The 24,409-nt window shown below is 37.6% G+C and overlaps 1 protein-coding gene across 2 annotated transcripts in view; it reads left to right on the forward strand.

Annotated features, from left to right (window-relative positions):
* LOC127963159 (probable G-protein coupled receptor 153) overlaps window positions 1-24,409 on the forward strand; it is a 29,180-nt gene that overhangs the window by 714 nt on the left and 4,057 nt on the right. Inside the window, exons 2-5 of one of the 2 annotated variants that reach the window (XM_052562916.1) lie at window positions 12,520-13,101; window positions 18,688-19,120; window positions 21,835-22,024; window positions 23,833-24,017. In XM_052562916.1, coding sequence (XP_052418876.1) covers window positions 12,749-13,101; window positions 18,688-19,120; window positions 21,835-22,024; window positions 23,833-24,017 — 1,161 coding nt within the window. In that variant the 5' untranslated portion in view covers window positions 12,520-12,748. Of the gene's footprint in view, window positions 1-12,519; window positions 13,102-18,687; window positions 19,121-21,834; window positions 22,025-23,315; window positions 23,346-23,832; window positions 24,018-24,409 lie in introns of both variants that reach the window. The other variant, XM_052562917.1, reaches the window with a different exon arrangement.

The following is a 24,409-nucleotide window of genomic DNA, read 5'->3' on the forward strand; positions in this document are numbered from 1 at the left end:
GAACTCTCCTTTGTACTACAGGGTACAAAAACACAAACACGCTATGTGTCACTCAAACAATTAACAGTTTGCATTTAAAACAAATGACATTGGGATTATAAACGTCTAGTGTAAGCATATTGACATCAGCTCCCTCCTTCAGCTGACTGTAAATGGATGCATTTAGCCATCCATCATCTGTATGACATAATATATTGCAGGTAGTATGACATATTCCTACACAGTCCAGTAATTTAATTTATGTTAGCATTTTGTTCTGTCGTGAATTATATTTGTGGATAGCTTTTGTATTTATCCATCCATAATGATAAGATCAGATGACAATCTAAGATAACATTTCTATTTATTTTTTTATTTGTTTGCCACTTAGGAACTAACCAAAATGTAACCAAACATGTTTCTTCTTCTGGACAAAATTTGCTTGGTGTTGAATAACATTGTGAATTTAATCGTAAAACAAAGCATGCTTGCAATATAACAATGTAAACATTAATGAAAGCACTTAACAATCAGGTCTCATGTGTTAAAACTAGTTAATGCATTGCCATGCACTAACAATTAGCAATATACTGCATTTATGTAGTGGTTCTTCTTTATAAGCAAGAACATGCCTACGTGACCATTAAAATAAAGTGTTACATGCAGCTGTGAAAACGAAGCTTGCTCAATTGTATTGATTTGAATTTGTGGAGTACTTCAGATCTTAATCTGTATTTGCAGATATTTAATTTTGATATTAAAATGAAAGAAAACTTAAGTGTAAGATAGTGACCTTTCATGACTGTTTCTTGAATTTTCATTTTTAAAAGTGCACTTTAGATTAAAGATTAAAGCTATTACTTTAAAGTACACTTTAAATCAGTATGTTTTCATATATTTTCCATGCTTTAAAGAAGTACACTTATTTTTATGCTTTGACTAACATAATCAAACATGTACTTGAAATAGCTTACTTGATTATAATTTCAGCTGTAGTGTGTTATTCAGTATTAAATGTAAAGATATATTTGAAACTGCAACTTCAGCATGTTATCAAATTTGTCATTACTAATGTTTTTAAAAATATGAAATTTCAATAGACGTGATAACAATGTGTATTTTAGTTTACCATAGATGTTTGTCAATACATTGAGAAGTACATTTTAAGCCTATTTCAAAGACAAGTAATTACAGAAGATATACTGATGCTCTACTTAAGTGGGTAAAAAAAAAAAACTCTAAAATTCAGCAAATTGCATTTAATATAAAGTACATTTAAACAGTAATACATATTAATTTAATTGCAGTAAACATGCAATTAAGTGTACAAAAACACATGCAGTTTGCACCTAAGTATATTTGCGCAGTTTGCAATAAGTATATTGTTTCTGCAATAAATATTCTTTTATGCTAAAGTGTACTTCTTTTTCACAACGACGCTAAATTTAAGATACATGAATACTGACAATAAAACAAACTAGTCCAAAAAGCACACTGTCATGTGATGCCAATATCATGAGGATATACTCAGCTGAACGAAGGAAGTATTGCTGGCAAATGAATGTTGAAAATTTATTATTATTTGCGGTTCCCATAAAATACTTTATTAAGTAGGGAAAAACTAAAGGAATTCTGTTTCTGATGGAATATTGCTATTTTTAATGATGTTCTGTACGTAGAAGATAGCTCAAGTCGAGATGAAATCAGAACTGGGAATATTTACTTTCGTTACTGCTTATTTTGTATTTATTATGTTTGTATATTCAAAAGGATTTTTTACAAATAATAATCTTTCCATAATATGAATAAGCAATTGGATACTCAGTCATTGTTTCAGACTACTGTTGGTGCAGCCTTTATAAAATGTAGTTTAATGCAGTTGACATTAGCAGTATGAAACAGTCAGTATTTTTGTGATGCTGTTGATGTTGATGACATTTACAGACAAATACAATGTGCCTAAACTAATAACATACAAACTGTTGTACTTTTTACATTTTATTGAAGATACTGAAGAATAATTCACAGTGAAGGGTGGACAAAATAAGTCAACCTCAGACTTCTCCTAAAGCTTATTGGATTCAATCAGGAGATGATACTGGATTTGTAGGTTGCACAAATGCCCTGGGCTTTAAATAGAGGCAATAGAGGTCTTGACTTTAATCCAGTTGAGGCTTAAACTGTGGCATAACCCCAAGACTGCTATCAAGCCAACCAAGGAATGCTGATAAACTAAATTGTTCACACAGTGACTGTGGGGAGTGATGGTCTTTATGTGGCTTGCAGTCTGGAATTTAGCAAGCAGCATTACACTAAACTCAATGACTCACCAGCAATTCTACTTTCAACTGCCTTTTAACATTATAAGCAGTGCTTTCCTGTCCCTTTAAAATAATGCCTAAAGAAAATATAAAATATAACTTTAGGCTGTGCAGAATAGTTTTTTTATGAATTAATGTACAAAACTCTCCAACAATATCTGTTATAGAGCAAAGCACATGTATGAGTAAGTGATGCCTGGTGTAAACTTGGCTCCGCTCACAGGCCTGCTCATTGTCAGACATTCTCTCTTTAATTATGTTTTGGAAACTTGTTCAACACAGTAATTATGTGTGAAGTGTTTCCACTGCAGACCATTTATACTGCAGCAGAATTGTTCTGTTGCTCCTTTACAAACAAGATCAGTATGACATGCCATTGTCAGCATAAAGTCTCCTATGTAATGAGCATATAATAATTGAAACAATATTAAAAATAATGCTACAATACTGAATTCAAATACATTGTGCCTGTAGTTTAACAGCAAACAGCATTATTGTGTGACATAACCCACCTAATTTAATATATGCATCTGCAAAATGAGCCAACATTCCAGGAGATAAGTCATTATAATGCTCTGATGCATTTTAGTCGATTTAGGAGCTTGGCAGTTTGAATATTGTTTGAACTTTAAGAATTAAATTTATACTGTACATATTCGGAACAACTTGATGTAAACATTTAGTAAATGATGACAGAAGTTTCATGAATTTACTTCAACTGAGCATTCAACAATGATTTCTGGTTTTTGTGTTTCACAAAAATTCAGCATAATATGAATAAAATACTTTAAATTCTGAAAGAGCAGCAATAATGTTGTGTGTTTGGTTGGATAGTTTTTTTTTTAAATATAAGGTGCAAGTGTATGTCAGGACATACTGAAGTTACCCACTCGCGGTCATTCCTTCTGGTTATAGCGATCAATTATTAAACATCAGATACATTTTGAATGAAGGACATGCAGCACAGTCCTCAGTCACTTTAATGTCTTAATCAGCAAACAGCTGGATTGTCTTTTTCCTAAAAACACTGTCAAAAGCTAGCATGAATTATTAACAAAAACTGCAGCTGCTATTCATTTCTAAGTGCTTTGAATTTTGATTAAGATTATTATTTTATTTTTTTGGCCAAGTAATTCTGGAAGGTTTCTTTCTTTGATGAAAAACATTTGCGTTCGTACAGAGATCTTATTGAAACTGTAGATTGCATGTATTAGTATCTTGTTAAATCTGAGCTCAATGAGCTACGGTCTTTTTTCTAAAACTGAAGAAAGTAATTTTCTCATTTTTTTTTCAGAGGAAATGTCTGAACAGTAGTCAGTAGTACTGAACAGTAGTACTGAAAATGAGACAGTAGTCTCCTTTGCTGTCCATTCAGTCTTACACTGTGTCTACTAGTGTCATCAAAAGTACCAATCGTGATACCATTCAGTACTGAAATTTTAAAAACATCCATTCCCCACCAAGATTTGAGCCCTGTTGAGCAGTGCTGATCGGTCATTGTTTTCACATGCTCAACAGATACATCTGTGATTGGCTTCAGTGCTAATCGCTTTATGATCTTCACTGAGTGCTCACACAGAAACACACGCGAGTGTTTGAAAGTCGCATCCATCAGCGGATCCATCTATGTGCAGATATTAGGGATCCTCTGACAGTGACGGATCCATTTTCATATGGTATCACGGCCGTGTGAGCACTCTGTGAAGAGCATGAATCGATGAGCATTGAAGCCAATCACAGACATATCTGTTGAGCATGTGAAAACAATGACCATTCAGCTCTGTTTAAGAATCAACAGTGCTCAAATCTTAATGGGAAATGGATGGTTATTTAAATTTCAGTACCGAATGGTATCGCGGTTGGTACTTTTGACAACACAAGTGTCTACACTGGAAGAGACAGTTGTCGCACCGTGCCTCCAACAGTTAAAGTCTGTCTATTCTGGTCAATGCCAAAGCAACCATTGAAAATAATTTGAAATTTGTGTCAATACGTCATAAATAGAACGCAGCAGTAGTTTTCTGTTGGGAATTATTTTTGTGTCATGCCATGCCACATCCAGTGTAGACAGCATCACTGATTATAATGAGATCTATAGTGTTTAGTGCTCGTGTTTGGTGTAGACACAGTGTTATGGCTGTCTAGGAGAAACTATATACAGACTGCACCTTAGCATCTGTACTGTTGATAAATCTCATCTTGAATTCCCCTTTGACAGTGGTGAATTCTTCTATCATAACCACACATGTAGGGTTGACCAAAGTCCTTTTAGGCAAGTTGGCCACTCGGCCGCCATCTTGGCAACGCCTCTGGGCAGCTATTTCAGACTAACAAGACCAAGCTCCTATCTAAATGAATGGGCATAGAATCAGAACTGCACTTTCATTGATCACCGGGACATAAAAACTGCATGTACAGAAACAGCAGTAAAAAATGTTAAAAATTGCTGAAAAAAATGGTGATGACTTCGCCCCAAAATAAGGTTTAAAACGCCTTTTTGCCCACAAGTTATACTTTTAATACGCATGCACAAGGGTTCCTCACCTGTATGCATGCATCAGTGGAACCAGACGATAGGCTTAAATGTTTCCCAGCTTGACTGTTAAAAGCAGATGATTGGCTTTCCAGCGGGAGGGGCGGGACATGTGCATACAACCGCCATCTTTGCCGTTAAGGGTTTTCCTTATATAGTTCTATTGAGGACTGAGGAAGTGGCATGTCTCTTATAAATTGTCTCTGGGTTGACTCATGCACTTTGACATTGACTGAGGCAAGATGTACATCTAAGTCTTGTTGTTATCCTGGGGTTCTTAGTGTTACAACATCTTTATTTCTATGCTCATGGGCAACATTTTGTGGTCCTGAATAGATTGCCAGTGGTTTAAAATATTCTTAATTTTTGATGCTTTCAAACAATGGTGTGATTCATGGAAATGGTTTTAAAATGCACAATGATGGCCATAAGAAGACTTTCGTCTGAGAGACTTTTTCTTTTTCTTTTTTTATGTTTTGCTGGTATTTGAATGGTATTTGTTATACCTGATCAAAATTTAAGGCGTTTTAAGTAATAATAAGGGTCTCCTTTTTGAGCACACTTCAGCATGACCATGTTCTGAATCGTGTGTGTAATCAGACCCATTAATGGATGGCATTTCACGGACAGGGTGACGTGTGACCAGGAAGCCATAAAAGCATGTGCGGTGGAGACAGTGGCAGCTCCTGTCATTAAGTGAAGTGCTCTGTGTGTATATGTCTTATTTATTGTTGTCTGTCACTGTCTCAAACCAGAAAAGTTAATATGCTAAAGTCAAAGCACAAGAATGATACGGGTTGATAAAGGCAAGCAACATTTAAGGCTGTGGGTTCCTCCTTGCTCATGCTACATAATGGGCGATGATACACACAGCCTTTGTGTTGTTTGTCTGGGAGTGAAGCACGCCGAGTCAGCTCTGAAGGGGGCTTACTGTCCACACTGTGAGTGCCTCACTGTGCATGCTTCACTCCCGGGGGGCTCTCTTCGAGGAGGGAGGCCTTGCTAACACTCCCCACTGCTCTAGTCCCACATGTGCCAAGATAGCATGGCGATTGCTGTCATGGGGTTCGCAAATGAATTTGGTGGAGGGAATGGAGTCCCTTCTCCCTTGGCCACCAGATCCAGCGACACCTCCCAGAGTTCGGAAGCTTTCTCTGAGGGAGTGGTTTCGTGCCCCAGGGGAGAGGGTGATGGCGAGAGCGCTGACGAACCACCTCAGTCTGCACAGTATGAGGAGCCCAAGTGGCCACAGAGAGGCATCTATGGTTGACCCTGTCTGAAATTAAAGAGAAAGGCAGGGTCTTCCTCCTCGAAACCCTGCCTGCACCATCTGGCCTGTACAGCGATGCAAGTTTAAAGAGGCTCGTAAACAAGCGCTGGCAGTTCTTGCCTCACTGCTATATGGCTCATGAGGCTGCTGGACAGCCATGTGCCCAATTCTCATACAAAGAGGCGCAGAAAGTGAGTGTTGTGACTCATACACCCCACTTCAACACTCAGCCTGCTCTGAGGACCGTCCTGGCTAAGAAATCTTCAGCCAATAAGCCCTTTGTTTGTGTCCCAGGGCTTCGGAGGGCAGCCTCCACAGGGAAAGAACAGTGTACACTTCATTATACAGTGCCCCTACTCTCCTCAGTGCCATCAGGTGGCCGAGCGGTTAACCCTGCTACAGCTAGTGCTTCAGGGCACAGCAGCCTTCAGCGAGAACATGTCTCAGTATCTGCCAGAAATCATAGTTGATCTTGGAAGCTCACTGCATTTGAGGAGGTCTCCTATTACACCGTAGGTCAGTTTTGAGAGACTTAATTCCCTTTTCTGGCAGCGTGGAAGCTTCTGCTGATTATTTCAAGATGGGTCCTGTAGACTGTAGTAAGAAGTTACAGAATTCACCTCCAGGCCATCAAGGTGGTCCCTCCTCTCTACAGCCGGTACTTCTTTGCTCCGAAGAAGTATGGGGGATTGTACCCAAGTTTAGGTCTTAGGTACTTCCATGTCTCCATCCTTCCACAACACAGGAAGTTTCTGAGGTTTGTTTTTGGGGGCAAAGCTTACCAATATCAGGTTCTTCCGTTTAGCCTTTCACTCTCACCCTGAACTTTCACAAAGTGTTAGAATGTGGATCTGGCTCCACTGCATCTGCATACTAAATTATATCAATGATTGGTTGATTCTAGCTCAATTGGGGCAGACGGTTGTCGAGATGTCATTCTCGCCCATATGAAAGAGTTTGGGTTAAGACTAAATGCAAAGAAAGTGTGCTTTCACCATCACAGAGGATCACTTATCTGGACGCGATGTGGAATTTGACCATGATGCAGGCACAGCTGTCTCCTGCTTGGATAGTGTCTATTCTCACTGCAATCAAAAAGGGCTGGTCACTCATTGTAAAGCAGTTTAAGAATTGCTGCGTCTGATGGCAGCTGTGTCCAACGTGATACCTTTTGGCCTGCTGTACATGAGACCCCTACAGTGTTGGCTCAAGAGCAGGGGTTTTCCTTGACAGGAAATCCACTTTGCATGATCAAGGTCATGCAGCGATGCTTTTGTGCCTTAGACTTGTGGAGGAATCTTGGCTATTGTCACAGGGACCAGTGCTGTGAGTTCCTTGTTGTCGCGTATCGTTAACGACAAATATGTCTCTCACTGGTTGGGGTGCGGTCATGGGTGGCCACCCTTCCTGCGGTCTTTGGAGTGGCACATAAACTGCTTGGAGATGCTGGCCATATTTCAAGCATTGAAGCACTTTTTCTCCTAGACCTAAGACATCTGCATATTTTCAACTCATCGGTGGTCTCATAGTACATCAACCCCCAGGAAGGTCTGCATCTCGCCGCTTGTACAAGCTGGCACACCAGATCCTTGTGCATGTGGGCTCAGGAGAAACTCATTTTACTAGTGGTCAGTTCAGTGCTGGAGTTCTTGCAGGCTTGATACTCTGAATGGTTGACCCACTCCACCCTGAAGGTGTACGTGGCAGCTATAACTGCTTACTACACCCCTCTCTGTGGTCATTCTGTGGGAAGATACCCCCTGGTTACATGCTATCTCTGCAGTGCACTGAGGCTAAGGCCTCCTGTATGACCTTGTGTTCCACCATGGGGATCAAGTTCTGACACTTAAGAAAGCTTATTAGCCATAATTTCTCTAAAAAGTGTCTGAGATTTGCAGGCCTTGTCAGTGGCCCACTCCTTCCAAGACTTTGTGCCCGGCTTGGCCAAAGCTTTTCTTTACCCTAGGCCAGGGTACATCCCTAAAGTGCCCTCCTCAGTACCATGGCCCATCGACCCTTTCGGGAGTCTGACCAGCAGAAGCTAAATTGCACTGGACACATATGTCCAAAGAGCTGCCATGTGTTGGAAGTCTGACCAGTTATTTGTCCTATTATAATCAGTATGAATATAATATTATGGTCCTTCCAAGAGGGTTCTGCCTACCATTAAGCAGAGCCTCAGTAGGTGGATCGTTGATGCCATTGCTATGTCTTACGAGTCCTCTGGTCTTCCCTCACCCTTGGGGGTCAGGGCTCACTCCACCCGAAGTGTGGTGGCCTCCAAGGCCTTCCTGTCAGGTATGGCTATGCAGGATATGTGTAAAGCATTACATATAACCTGTTCTTTTTTTATTCAAATCTGAGTCCACAGATGCCCAGAGTTCTGCTGCACGTGTGATCAGAATTGTTTGTAACATTGGTAAATATGATCAAAGAAGGCTGTGAAGATAAATCTGCATTGTTATTTTTTTTTTCACAAAGTTCTAACCTAAAATGGGGGGAAATATCATTATCAAATGTTTTTTTTTTCTCAAATACACCGTTGGACACAATTTCTCGTAACCCTTGAAATTCTTATGAGTAAAATATATCTGAAATATATTTCCATTCATATTCACAATTTTTAACACACCAGTGTGATTATGAACATGAAATTATCCAGCCATTGCTTCCTATTTTACAGAAATATAAATAAGAGGGGGGTGGGGTGCCAAATTCCAAATTCATCACCCATCACACACACACAAAAATATATTTCTGATGTGCAGGAAAAGATAATTGAGCATCACAAATTAGAAAGTGACTTTAAAGAGCCATAGCAGTGAAAATTCCCATTTCCACTATCAGGACAATAATTAAGAAGTTCCAGTCAACAGACAATGTTATGAATCTGTCTGGAAGAGGACATGTGTCTATATTTTCCTAATGCATGGTGAGAAGGAGAGTTTGAGTGGCCAAAGACTCTCCAAGGATTACAGCTGGGGAATTGCAGAAAAAGGTTGAGTTTCAGGGTCAGATAACCTTTAAAAAAAATATCAAACAGTACCTACATCACCACATGTGGTTTGGGAGGGCTTCAAGAACAAAATCTAGAAAAAAAATGATTTCACCATAAATAATAACCAGCATGTTCAGTTGTCAGATTTAACTGGAACTTCAAATGGGACTGGCCTTTATTGTCAGATGTTTATAAAATATTATCTTTTAACAGCAAACCCTCAAGATGGGTTTGGTGAAAATAGGGATAAAAATGTGTACAATTAAATATGCTGCTGTATTTTTAATGTTGTGGGCCTATATTTCTGCTGGAGGTCCTGGACATCTTGTTTAGACACATGACATCATTGATTCTATCAAATAACAACAGATAATAAAAAAGTGACTGGCTCTTTTTGAAATAGTCATGTCAAATCAAATAGTCAAAATCTAAAAACAAACCTTAAAAACAACATAAAAATGGGTCACTGGGCACAAAACCAAGCTTCTGCTATGGCCATTCCTGTTCCCTGATCTGCTCTTTATAGAAAATGAGTGTGGTGAATTGAAGAGGAGAAGCACCAGCATGGAGAAAAAAAATTCTGCTCAGATGTTTTCTTATTACTGTTCTCTGCTTCTGTGTTAACACACACACACACACACACACACACACACACACACACACACACACACACACAACAATCACTGGTGCTTAAACAGATTTGTTTGAACGGACAAATCTGTGAATAACACAAAAGCACAATATTATCCTTTTTTGTTATCTTATTCAAATGAAGGGTCTATCCATGATAATCTGACAGTGTGATTGACTATTATTATGGCTTGGTTTTCTGTAATTTACATATCAATTCTTGTGGTGTCTTGCAATTTGAAACAGATGATTGCAGGATAAATCAGAGCATATGTTAATTTGATTATCTTAAAACATAAAAAGAGTGGTCGTTGTTTCTTTATATAATCATTGCTCTTTTGTATGCCAAAATCTATAGCAAGGTTTTTCTCTTGGAGATTTGGAAATGGCATCCACCACATAACAATGATAAATATTTGGCACATGTCAGAGATGTGATAAGGTGAATATTGGCCATTCGTCAGTGGAGCAGGGTAAATAAGTTTGCATCCAACCTGGTGTAATTTAAGTGATTTAAGGTGATGCTTTTGTTATAAATTACAACAGTTTTAGTCTGTAATGAAATGACTCAACACATGTAGAAAATAGCTTTTATTAGACTATACTGATATGTTTGGAATCTTCATTGTGGAGATCCACCTTTCAACAAAATTAAGCTCAATTGAATACACCAGAATTAGCTATCCTGCACTGTTCAGTGCAGAATTACTGTATATTTCTGGTTACTTTCACAGTAATTTCTCGGTGGGACTCCTCTTGTATCTAACTGTACTCTCAAAAATTGCTTGTAAACAAACAGTATCATACTGTGTTTTTACAGTGCATTTGTACTATGAAGGCACCCAGCATTTTTTTGTTACACTTCTGACATGATTAGATCAGAAATTTAATATGAATATACAGCATGCATTGATTTCACAATGCATTTCTGAATATAGTAATGTATTGTATAATAACCCAGTAAATTCCTGGCAGTTATTTTACAGTGTGGGCTTCTTAGAGTGGCTTACAACATCTTCATGTCTATGCTCTTTGGCAAAATTCAGTGGTCCTGGATAGATTGTCAGTGGTTTGAAATGTTCGTCATTTGCTGCTGATCTCAAACAGTGCTGTGATTCTATACAAATTGCTTAGAAATTATTTTGAACCGTTCCCACTCCCTTAGACATCAGAAACATTTATTCAAAAAGTATTTTTACATTACCTATTGAAGCACACCCTTAATATGTTTTATTTATTTGTTTGTTTGATTGATTGATTGATTTTGGTAGACCTTATCCTAATTGTTGTGTAAGCAATACAAAAATGGCAATAAAGTTCTCATTTTTATGCACAAAGCAATCTTATATAGACATACTGAAACTGGGTATCTTATTACAGGTTTTTTTATTCATACACATTTTCAGAACATTGCCTCTTTTTTTCAAAACTTTACACATTCATCCAAGAATTGCATGCATAAAATGCTAAATGTTTCACATATCTTGCAAAATGAAGCACTGCATTCAAATGATTACAAACACATCTCAAAAGCAAACATTTGCAAAAACCTTTGCCATGATATTAATTCCTGTTAAATTTGTGTGTTATATAGAGAACTGTATGTTATGTTTTGCAGAATTGGTGTGTGAGTCTGCTGTGAGTGTCAGGTTTCAGAAATTGTGACAAGAAAATATTACAGTAAAAAAAAAAAAACTGTAATCAGGCTAGGTGATACATATTCAATATAAATTCATGTTTGCAATAGTTTGCAATTTTGTGAACAGTATCAAAACTATCATTTTAAACCCTTAATTGCAAATGTGGCATTAGTGTTGGTAAATAGTGGCCATGCTTCAATGGAGCAGGAGGTCTACCTTCCACCAGCTCGAATGCTAATCAATTATACCTGTACTGTCTAATGAAGATTTTCAGGAAGTCCTGATCATTACAAAGATGTGTGTTAGAACAAAGGTTGGAAGTGCACTGCAGGATACTAGATCTCCAGAAACAGGTTTTGGCTTAAAGATGCACACCATTTACATATATTTGTCAGAAATACTATTTAATGAAGTTTCAGGACTAAGCCCATCTAATTTTATAATAATCCATTAAGACACAAAAGTGTTTAAGAATAGTATCCCTCCAGTATCCCTCATCCTCATGTAGCAGACCTACGTATAGGGGGGAGTATTAGAGCTTGAGTTGTGTCTCAACATGAGCCATTGAGGAATGCATGCCAAACTAACCTTTTATGATTTTATGGTTATACGAACCTGTGAATACTTTATGTATAAAACACGGCTCATAAAATTGTCACTGCCCCAAGTGCATAAAGTTGAAAACTTGGTCCAACTTTCAATTAGGGGGCCTTAACTACTATGTACTTACCTAAAATAATAATAATAATAATAATAATAATAATAATAATAATAATAATAATAATAATAATAATAATGAACTTATTGTTTTCATATAGGTTTTCAAAACACTTTTTCTGCTATTGAGGTGGGATGCAGGTAAAATTACGGACGTTGTAGTGCCCAACCAAAGAGAAAACATTCATTAATCCAAATTTGGAGTCCATGTTTGTAAATAAAGAATAATATATTGAATAGTCATGACTCGTGAATAAAGACATTTACACTTCAGAATTCCAGGAAAATGGCCAAAGAGTGAAATTGGTTCTCTAGGAACCACCCTGCTTGCTAGTTCCTACAATACAACAACTACAGTAACTTTATGACTTCCCATGTCTCTTCTTGTCATGTCTGTGTTTTCAAGATCTGTCATTTTCTTTCTATTTCAGGATTATTTTGGCAATGGACTGGCTCTCAGCGCATGTGCTCCTCTTCTGCCCGAGTCCACTGCCCCTTCACACTGCTGTGCCCCTCACCCCGTCCTCTCAGCACATCCAGAGGAAGGACTGTCTGTCCCTGTAGGAATGCCTGTTCGGGCCTGGCACCTGCCTTTGCCCGCGGCTAATCCCACACCTTTTGCCATTCCATTCCCCTCCAGCTCTCGCAGGCTGCTCCATCATGAACGATGAGGTCATCAGCACCAACGCACTGGCCTGGCTGGTCTGCTCAGGAGTGTCCATCCTGGCCAACGCCTGGGGAATCCTGAGCGTGAGCGCCAAGCAGAAGAAGTGGAAACCTCTGGAGTTCCTTATCTGCACCCTGGCTGGCACGCACATCCTCAACATGGGTATCCCTATCACCATGTATTGTGTCATTCAGCTGCGACGACAGCACTCCAACTATGAGTGGAACGAAGGACTCTGCAAGGTGTTTGTCTCTACGTTCTACACCCTTACCCTGGTCACCTGCTTCTCTGTCACATCCCTGTCCTACCACCGCATGTGGATGGTCCGCTGGCCTGTCAACTATAGGTAAGTCAAAGACATTAATATGCATATCTAGTAAACAGTATACTACCTAGAAGGGATGTGCATCTCCACAACTTGCTGGCCAATGCGATACGCATCTCGATGCATAGCCAACGGTACATTACATTAAAGATATTAAGCAGCTACTGATGCAATGCGATACGATTCACCCTTATTATGACACAGTTCGATCTGATTTCGATCCGATTCAACACAATGCGATTCAATGCAAAACACAACTGAAAAAAAAAAAAAAAAAAAATATATATATATATATATATATATATATATATATATATATATATTTATATGATGTTATGCAGTTCATTATGGTGCAGATAATTCACTTTTATTTCTTTGGTTCAGACAGACAGGTAATCATAAATGTATTTAAGTGCCTTCTGACTCCTAACACCTAACAACTGACTCCTATTTTCATAGTGTTGTAATACTTCATATTCAAGTAGCTGAGAAACAGTTTAGAGAGGCGAAGTCAATGTATAATATAATGGTGACAAAATAAATAATACAATATAGTGCATCTAATAATAATTATATTAGTGCTGGACAACGATTAATCATGATTAATCACATCCAAAATAAAAGTTTTTTTTTTTTTTTTAAACAATAAATGAATGTGTATTTATATATACATAATTAATATACACAGTACACGTTAACTTTGATAATGTGAGAAATGTTGAAGGTGTCTGAATAAATATTGGTTTGACTGTATATAAACCATTTAGATATGTTTGAGAAACTGGCCATTATGGTAGCGATAGCTCTGGTGACATCACAGTAGGTTTTTTCTTTCCTGTAAACATGCAAACACTACTGTGGACAAAGTTCCTTTGTTTTAGATCTTATTTGTGTTTAGGATTGGCTTCAGAGGGATTCAGTTTCAATTTTATTGAACGAAAATTGAAATTTTAGTCAAATATGTTATAAAACAACAACACCTTGTTGATGCAGTAATCCTGGATTATGGTTTTAAGACGCTGGCAAAAGGCCTGCCATTGACAATGTCACATACGTATATAGTCTTATTAGATTCATTTTCTAGACAGGCAGTCAGTTCATTTGGAGCTCTCTGGTCAGCAATTCAGTTTGAGGACAACTCTCCTTTAATCATAGCTGCTTTATCTCAGTTCTCTGTTGTTTGGAGAGACATCAAAAGGCAGAAAAACAAAACACTGCTGGTAGGGTTATTCAGTATACTCCGTCTGGGGCATGCAATGATGATGCAATGAAAAATGATGATTCTCTCTGACCAATCAGCAGTCTGCTGGGTTTTCACATCACATTTTAGTATCACCTCAGTTCACCTCAGCTCGCTCAGAACCTCGCCGGAGGTGATAATATAAAAGTATCTGGAAGGAAAGTACAGGTACAACTTTTACACAGTGGAAAACCAAGCAAAGGCGAGTCGAGTCGAGTCAAGGCGAGTCGAGCTGGTACTGTGTAGTAAAAAAAGCACCTTTAGACCCCAAAAATCCTTCATTAGGCCCGCACTATTAATCTACAAACGGGGTGCCCAACCCTGATCTACCTTGCTGCAGAATTCAGTTCCAAACTTGATCAAACACATCTGTCTGTCTTGGTTCAGTTGTGTTTGATCAAGGTTGAAGCTGATCTCTGCAGGAAGGTAGATCTCCAGCAACAGGGTTAGGCACCCCGATCTACAACAATACATCTGTTTCACCATCAATACTTTCCAGCTACTATAACTATACTATAAGTCTTTGGGAAAAGCAGTTAGTATACATCTGAAATGGATGGGATGCAGTAACCACATAATTAATGTCTGTATTGTTGAAATGCACAGTAGTCAAAGGGATTTCAAATCAATTTATTAAAAACGAATTAGAAAAAACATTCAATTCAGGTTAATACAGATTTTCATTTTGGGGTGGAGTATCCTTTTAATGATTTGTTCATGTCACATAAAGGTGATGCCTGTTTGAAGAATGGTGGCATAGAACCGCAAACCATTTTACGTGAATTGTTTAATACTTTTTCATGGTTTTCTTCAATGTTTGAGGCATACTGAACCAGCTGTACTTTACATGCATTTATGCTGGACTAATTTCAGTTACATTTGCATCTTAGGCTATGATATTAGATTTTTATTGTATTAACAACTCTTTTGGACACTTTTTGAGTAGAAATTCAAATTACAATTTTGTTTTGTTGCAAATAAAACTCCCAAAGGAACTGTGGACCTGTGTCAACAGATCCAGACACTCATTTATTCTGACATCAACAATTTTGCTTACTCAAAAGAAGTTCCTGCAGTTCTTCCCCTGCCAAACACATTCAGTGATCAGTGGAGGCAAGCTTCATCAATACATTCTGTCATCGCCGGAGAAAGGAATACCTCTCAACATTACAAAGCTGCTAGAAATGGCAGAATGAGAGCTCAGAATGCGAGATATATCTAGACAAGCCAATAGAAATGACTGTAATGTTTAAAACATCATCAACAACAACAGCAAAAAACATAAAAATAAAGCAAAATATATACATTTAAATTAAATGCAAAATAAAAAACAAACAAAAAAACTTTTTCACAGATATTTCCTGATGAGAAAAATGGTAAAATGATTGTCAGCGACAATTGCCAAACAGAAACTGTAATAAAACATTAACATCTAAACATCTGTTTATTCTCAATGAGAACTTTTGTATGAAAGAAAGTCAATCTAGTTAGAAATAAGTGAAGATGCTGAGATGTTGAGATATCTGTTAGTGTTTAATAGAATTATAGAGTAATTTTTTGGCATCCATTAATGTTTTGTGTGTATGTGTGTGTGTGTGTGTGTGTGTGTGTGTGTGTGAGAGAGAGAGAGAGAGAGAGAGCAATGGTGCCATCTGGTGCCAATTTTACAGATATCATTGGGACTTTTAAAGAGTTTTGAGTCAAATTTAAAGTGAAAGATAAAAAAAAGTTATTTTCCATAAAAATAGAATTGGTGTGGCCTTTGGGAGCAGAGATGATAAAGCGTGTAAGAGGAAGTGTTTCTGTATCATGAAAAGCTAATGTTAATTTAATTTCAGTCTGTTTAATATGGAGCCCCGCACATGACATGCAGGAAAAATATATGCTAAATTGTGTGATTAATAAATAAATTTTGTGCACGATTGACTATTGCGATCCCTCGATTTGCTAGATTGTGCGCACGATTTAGCAAATCGAGGGAACGAATTAGTAAATCATTCACACAATTTATAAATCGAGTGAACGAAATAGTAAATCGAGGGAATGCAACAGTAATCGTGTGCACGTTTTAGTACATTGAGGGAACGAATTAGTAAATCGTGCACACAATTTATTTATTTTTTCTTGCATGTCATGTGCGGGGCTCCGTAGTTTAATGATAGAATCTTACAGATACTCTTTCAGGGAGTATGCTATTCTCCCACATTATTTTAGAGCCACTAGGCAGTGCTATTTTGTGTATGTTTTAGATGTTATTAAGTTAAACTCTGACCTATGTAGTAGCCTCACGTTTTACTCAGTTGTTAATGGTAGTTCAAGCAACTATCTTCATATGTCCATCATCTTTGCAACCATTTATGGAGAAATTATATTGTACTGTGTGTACTGTAATTCTGTAGCCCAGGGGCCTTTGGTTATTTTATTGGGCCCTTGGTTACAGAGGACTCCACAAAGTATATTTTGTTCTAAACTTAAACTCTCCAAAAACCTTTTAATGTTCTTCTGTGTTAGTTTAAAAATAAATTGTATTTGATGTATTAACATTGTGCTGTATGTGAGTTATACTCTCAGTCACACTAATTATTTCTCATAGGTAATGGTGCAGTATGACATTTACTGTGGCCCCATGCTAAAACCTTGACCCCCGGTTTAAAAAAATAAAAAAATAAAACGATACTTCAAAAATTGAAGTTATAGCATTTTGTAGACTAAAAAGTGAGGAGCCCCACACATGGCATGCAGGGAAAAAAATAGTAGGCTAAATTGTGTGCACAATTTACTATTTTGTTCCCTCAATTTATAAATTGTGCACATGATTTAGCATATAAAGGGAATGAATTAGTAAATCGAGGGAACTAAATAGTAATTGTGTAAATGTTTTGGTATATTGAGGGAATTAATTAGTAAATCGTGCACACAATTTATTAATTTTTTCTTGCATTTCATGGCTGAGTAAAAAAAAACACTCATAAAAGAATTGTGAATTATGAGAATTATGATTGTGAATTTTATTTATTTATTTATTTATTTTTATGTGGCTCTTTTTGAGGGAAAATATTTATTAAACTAGCTGACATACAGTATAATGACATTTGCATTCACTATTAAAGCTGCAGTAGGTAACTTTTGTAAAAATATATTTTTTACATATTTGTTAAACCTGTCATTATGTCCTGACAGTAGAATATGAGACAGATAATCTGTGAAAAAATCAAGCTCCTCTGGCTCTTCCCAGTGTCCTATTGCCATTTGCAGAAAATACATCGCTCCCGGTAAGAAACAACCAATCAGAGCTGCGGTCCGTTACTTTGTTTGTGTTCAAAATGTAGAAAAATGTATATAATAAGCGAGTACACCACGAATCCATTTTCCAAACCGTGTTTTTAGCTTGTCCTGAATCACTAGGGTGCACCTATAATAAGTGTTTATATTCGGACTATTTTAGATTGCTTCGGGGGTACTGCGGCGGAGTAACCCAGTACCTTTGTGATTCTTCATAGACATAAACAGAGCGAAGTAGCTCCGGCTACGATGTTCTTCCGCAAGACGCAAGCAGTTCTGTTTATTAACCGCTAGAGCGTCAAAAGTTACCGACTGCAGCTTTAAATAAATTAAAAAATAAATGTTAATAATGACTGGAACTTTTGTGTCCTATGGGCAAAAATCATTATTCCTCTTTGCTGACAGAACACTATGAAAAAATTTATTTTTAGAAATGAACAGTACTTCAGATAGCACTCCACATTTAACCATCTAGTCTTATGTTATTCAGTCAAGGAAATTTCTAATCACAGCTGTGCTCTAAGCGTAAAGTTAACTTAAAGTAAACATAATATTATCAACAACTTATTTTACTTCTGTAATGTGACATTTCTGAGATAAAAATAAAAATACAGTGGAACTTGATTCCATAAATGAGGATTTGACAGGATCTTGATGTTACATAAGGGAGATGATTGTAACACTTTTAGTTTTAACCTCTGTAACTCAGTCTTACAATATTTACAGTATCTAAAACATTGATAGAATTTCCCCACAGTGTAAATGTGTAATGGTAAATGGAAAGGTTGCTGTGGTGGTAAATACACGAGTTTAATAACATAACAGTGGGCAGGGTGAAGTTAAACATGAAACGTGTGGTACAGTCAGTGGTGTTGAATATCGTTTGATGTTTATTTCAACCCTGTATATGGTTTCTAAATGATGGTGAAACAGTTCATCCTGTTTTTACAACCATCCTCAGTAAAATCTTTAGTATCATTAATATGGCAAGAACCGAAATGTCTTTTTAGCTCAGTGATGTTATGATATGATATATTTTTGTATTATTAGCATTATAATCATCAATCTCTTTTATCTTCTAACAGGTTGAGTAACACCAAAAAGCAGGCTGTCCATACGGTCATGGGCATCTGGATGGTGTCATTCATTCTGTCCACTTTGCCCGCTGTGGGCTGGCATGATACCACAGAGCGCTTTTACACCCACGATAACTGTCGCTTCATTGTGACTGAAATCGGCTTGGGCTTCGGTGTCTGCTTCCTGCTGCTGATCAGCGGGAGTGTGGTGATGGGTGTCATCTGTATTGGAATTGCTCTCTTCCAGACCTTTTCCATCCAGATGGGTCAAAACGTGGACAAGAACAAATTTAACGTGCCCACCATTGTAGTGGAGGATGCCCAGGGCAAGAGGCGTTCATCCATTGACGGCTCAGAGCCCGTTAAGACATCGCTGCAGATCACCTATCTGATCAGTGGAATAGTCTTCATATACGACTTTCTAACTGGATTCCCCATACTGGTGAGTGCTCGCTTTCATTTAAGAGAACAGAGTAAGGTGTTTATCTTTGCCAAGGAATATGACTTGTGAAGTTGCCTTGATTGACTTATGAAGGATACTGACTTTTTGAGTTCTATATATGAAAAGAGTGCTATTGATTGTAATGATCTAACAACATATGTGTCATTTAGAAAACTCAGTGCAATCTGTTTCAAACTCAGTCATAAAAGCCCCCTTTTTTAAGTTTCAACTGGTTTTGCAGACATGACAGAATAGGTAAACTGACACAAAACATACACTTGTATACAACATCAAAAGTGTGGTTTCCATTTTTATGGTTTGTTGTGATGTGTTCAGATTTTGCTTAAAAACACAGACGGGTCGTTTTTTGTAGGCGAATCCTGTTAAATCAAATATCTCGCTTGGCATTGAACTTTGAGCTTTAGAATTTTACAGATATTATTTATACTCTAACAACAACATTACACACTAACTAAAGTTTAAAACATGGAATCACGAAGAAGAGGACCTTTAAAGGATGTAAACATCAACAACAAGACTGACTTGAGAGTCAGAATTATATCAGAAGCTGACTGAAGTGGTTCAAAAGGAGGCTTGGTAAACCTTCTAGCACTGTAGATACGTCACAAGAAGGAACACAAGCAGGTTGTTAAATTCTCAGGCATCTCATCCCACACATGAAACAAGAAACAAGTGAATGCTTCTACACCTTCATACACCTGAAGCCTTCATGCATGGAGTTTGTATGTTTTTCTTGTGTTGGAATGGGTTTGCTATGCTATTTATTTATTCTTTTTATTTTGTTATCTGCAGTTATTTTCATGCATTCAATCCAGCCTTTTCACCAGCAGGTGTCTCCCTCATCTGCATTGTAATTAGGAATTTTTTAATCTGTAAATAGCCATCTTAGTATAAGCATGTAATGTGCATTTCCTGTAGGTGAATCAGTTTTCTTGGATGCACCAGTAATGTGGTTACTTTAAACCTTGCTGATAGACATAAACTGGTGACAAGAGACATCTTACTGAAATCTTTTACCTCTTTTTGCAAAGAAGACGTTTTAGTATGTTTTAAGGTGCAATGGGGAAAGCTCATTATTTCCTTCTGCACATTTAATTTTGGCAGAAAACCAGTCGTGAACTAATGGTGGAAGAATATATGTGGAAAGCCATTCAAAGTAGGAGAAGTTCTGTGGAGAGGTCTCTAAACTGTGCCCTACAGTATCATGGTTATTACATTGTTACAAATTAGGTGTGTGCTAAACGTAAGACAAAGTGCTCGAGAAAGATAGTGATCAAAATGAGGAGTTTACTGGATGACAATGGAGAATACAAACTATACACAACACCACATTAACTTCACAATAGGTTACAATAGACATTCACAATACTATCTCTGGTTAACATGCACATACAATCACGGACGAAGAAGAACTAAACAGACAGGGTATTTAAGCCACAGAAGGTATTGAGGGAACTGGAGACAGGTGGGGAATAACCAATTAACCAAAACAAGGAGGAAGGTGAACAAATAAGCGAACAGAAATTTCATAAACGTAACAGTTTGCCCTCTCCCGGAAAGGTGCATCCTCGCACCGCAAGAGGAATACCAGTGGAGGGAGGGTGGGGGTTCTGGAGGCGGGTGAGGAGCAGACAAGGAGCAGGTGAAGAGGGAGCATGGAGGTAGGGACCAGGGCGGAGTGGATGGAGGGAGGAGCCAGGGAGGAACCAGATGGTCCTCCAGAGACCAGCCAGGACGGAGATCCAGGGTGACGTCGACGATCCAGAGGGCCTAGGTGGAGCAGAAGGCTCAGGCGACCAAGGCGGAGGAGGGGTCCTGGAAGACCGCTGTGGAGCCGGAGTGACTGAGGATGGAGGTGGAACCAGAGGGAAGGAGGAGCCTGACAGAACCGCAGGGATGGAGTGACGAGGTGAGGCCAGAGCCATCGCGCCCAGATGGCGCGGACTGGGGGTGAGCTGCGGGACAGACTGGCACCAGCAGAGATGACGTCGAGGAACTGGCAGGTCTAGGAGGAGGAGAGAGAGGGAGGATGGGAGGAAACACAGGAGGATCAGGGCTGGATGGAATCAGCGGAAGTGGAGCAGGGGAACTGGCAGGTCTAGGAGGAGGTGGGAGAGGGAGGCTGGGAGGGAATACAGGAGACACAGAAAATGGGGAATAATCAATTAACCAAAACAAGGAGGAAGGTGACCAAATAAGTGAACAGAAAGTTCATAAACCTAACATACATAGGGGTGTATTGATATATCCTGGCTTGCACAAAAAGTTAATATTTAAAATCTTCAGAATGGCATACCATATGCGCTGGAGTGCCATTTCTTTAGTCTGATGATTAGTAAAAGCGTAAATACATCACCATATTGCTTTTTTAGATACATCAGTTGTGCATTCTTCATATATATCAAACTTAAGAGGTTGATTTATAATGGTGCCTTTTGAATTGAGGCCAAAGTCGAAGGCAATCCAATTCTGATATATTAGCCTAGCAAATTTAGCATTTGAAGTTTTTTTTTTAAACTGTTAAGAATAAACTAGGACACATTTGATAAATAATTGACTGGTTAAAACTACTTTTTAGCTGGTGAAAATGCTAGTGTTTTAATAATTTTGGCCACCACTGTATATTATCAGAGGAAATGTGTTTCCATTTGAATTTGCTTCTGAACATAAATAATCGCAGTGCTTCATTATAGGTGGTGAGCTTTGCCAGCCTGAAATTCGACCGCTCCTACAGCTGGATGGTCCTGTGTGTCCTCTGGTGCTCCATAGCTCAATCAATCCTGCTCCCCATGTTCCTGTGGGCTTGTGACCGCTACAGGGCAGACGTCAAGATGGTCTGGGAGAAATGTGTGGCCATCATGTCCAATGATGAAGTGGACGAAGGTAAGGACCTCTGAGCTCCCTTAAGCATGTTCCAAAGAGAAAGCAATGCTATGTTCAAAACAACATAGTATTATATTACTTACATCCTGCAACACCAGTGTTTATTTTTAAATAATATATATGACAATACACAGTATACAGCAATACATATTTGTAAATTCTAGTATTAATTTGTTGTCACATAAATTCACTCAGCAAGATATTGGGAGATTACTATTTTGGAATAAAATGTAAAATTACAGAGAAAAGTAAACAAAAGTTAACAATGAAAAATACTATAAAGCATTTATTAATATTACTTAATGTTGATTACAGGATTTAATAATGCATTATTATAATCAAACTTTGTATCTGTTAATGGTACTTTAACTTATGGACCTGTGCTAACATGGACAAACAATGAACAGCTAACACAAACAAAGATTAATAAATACTGTAACAAATGCATTGTTTGTTGTTAATTAATGCAATAAATATAGTTAACAAATGGAACCCTTATCATTGAACTCCCAGCCCTATGTTATCATTTTATTTTATCTATTATAAAGTAATATATTATAATGTTTATTTATTTATTTAACACATCCATTACTGCTGAGTTTGGGGGAGAAACTTGAATCAACTAGGTCAACCAATGATGATTCCAGTCATTGGATTTATCATGTGACCTTCATTTTGAGATTGATAAATATTATTTTAATCAAAGTATCTCAGTATATTTTGACTTGCAATCAAAAAGAAGTATATAACAGGAACACCTGCTAAGATGCCTTTGGAGTGAACTCCACTGCAGAGGTTTTGCTGCAAAGTTGCTCTACTCTCAAGTAAAGTGTCACAGAGTTGCATGATGTCACTACTCCTTGGACATGTGACAAACGATCCAATATTACATTACTGTGATTTTACAACAATAACAACAGTACTTTGACAGAAACAATGGTATTTTGGTTGCAATATATAGTAACATTGCCATTTTTATACTGTAGATAATATTAAAACATAAAAACCAGTGTAAAAATATAATAAACAAGGGGTTTTCTGGATCAAAATAACCAGAGGTCACATGATAATTGTATAATTGATATGCTTCATCACAGACTATTAGTGAACTGAGGTTGTCAGTATGCATTGATGAATGTAGGTGTTAAGTGTGTGACTTCGCTGTTAGCTGTATTTCATTTCCCCCTCTGCTGTTCGGCACTTTCCCATATCTACGTTTGCAGTCATAAGGAATTTGTGACAAAAATGGATTCTGTGATCTTAATTTTACCAGTGCTCTGCTTCTTTCCAGACGGTTTGCCTTGTGTAACTCAACTCAGTTGTATGTATAAGGGTTGCTTCTTGTACTTACGTCTCACTCAAACGCATGCTAAGCTGCCTGTGCTAATAGCTAATCTCATCTATCATCCTGCTGTATGTCCCCATTTTGCCTTACGATCAGCATTAAACGTTGCCCTACAACTGATTTTGTACTGAAAAAAAAAATACAAAAAACAAAAAAACCCTCAAACAATCTTTTGCCCAAAAACATATTTTAGGGAATATGTTTAAATGACAGTTTATTCAAGCTGCAATCTATTAGCAAACAGAGACAGTCAGTCGAGACCCTTCAGTGGATCCTTATGATTTCACATGAAGCAGTTTTTTAGAACCCCAAATTCTAACGCAGCCACTTAAATTTATAAAATGGAATTATTATTATTATTTTTTTTTTTTTTTACCTATTCGTCTGTCTGTCTGTCTGTCTGTGTATTTTGAGCACACTGATTTTTAATCCTGATACATATATATGCTTTCTGCATTTGCAGAAAACAGCCAGGATGGAGGCATTCATCCGGACTTAATATTTGACAGACCGTTTGACTATAGCTCTGCTGCTGATATCATGACGGTAGACCGTATTGCCAAGTACGAATTCTCAACCTTAGAAAGGGGGGGCCCCCAGGGTTATCCATTGAGGGAGCTTCAGGAAGATAGAATGCACTATTTGCAGGTATATTTCCACTTTAATTTTGTTTATTTCTAAATAAAATGTGCATGCTGCAATGGCCCTCAACCTCAGTATTTTTTTTACAAAAAAAAAAAAAAACATTACTTCTACTGGAATTTTAAATTCCTTTTGTGTGACCTATTAGATATTGAAATCGGAGACTTTTGTTTTGTGTGGATTATATATGTATATATCTTTTTTTTTCTTTTCTTTTTTTATATATATGATCTAACAAGCACTTTTCTTCACCCCAGTAGTATCTTGGTATTTTTTATGCAGTTTTTTCTACTGTTGCAGGGCTCATGTGACGAGTGCCACTGATGCTTTTTCAGATTATATTTTAAAGTTAAAAGCTTGAAGTCATTGCAAATGACTAGTCTGAATGAAAACCATCC

This window comes from Carassius gibelio, chromosome B8 (assembly GCF_023724105.1).
Source record: "Carassius gibelio isolate Cgi1373 ecotype wild population from Czech Republic chromosome B8, carGib1.2-hapl.c, whole genome shotgun sequence".
Taxonomy (NCBI): domain Eukaryota; kingdom Metazoa; phylum Chordata; class Actinopteri; order Cypriniformes; family Cyprinidae; genus Carassius; species Carassius gibelio.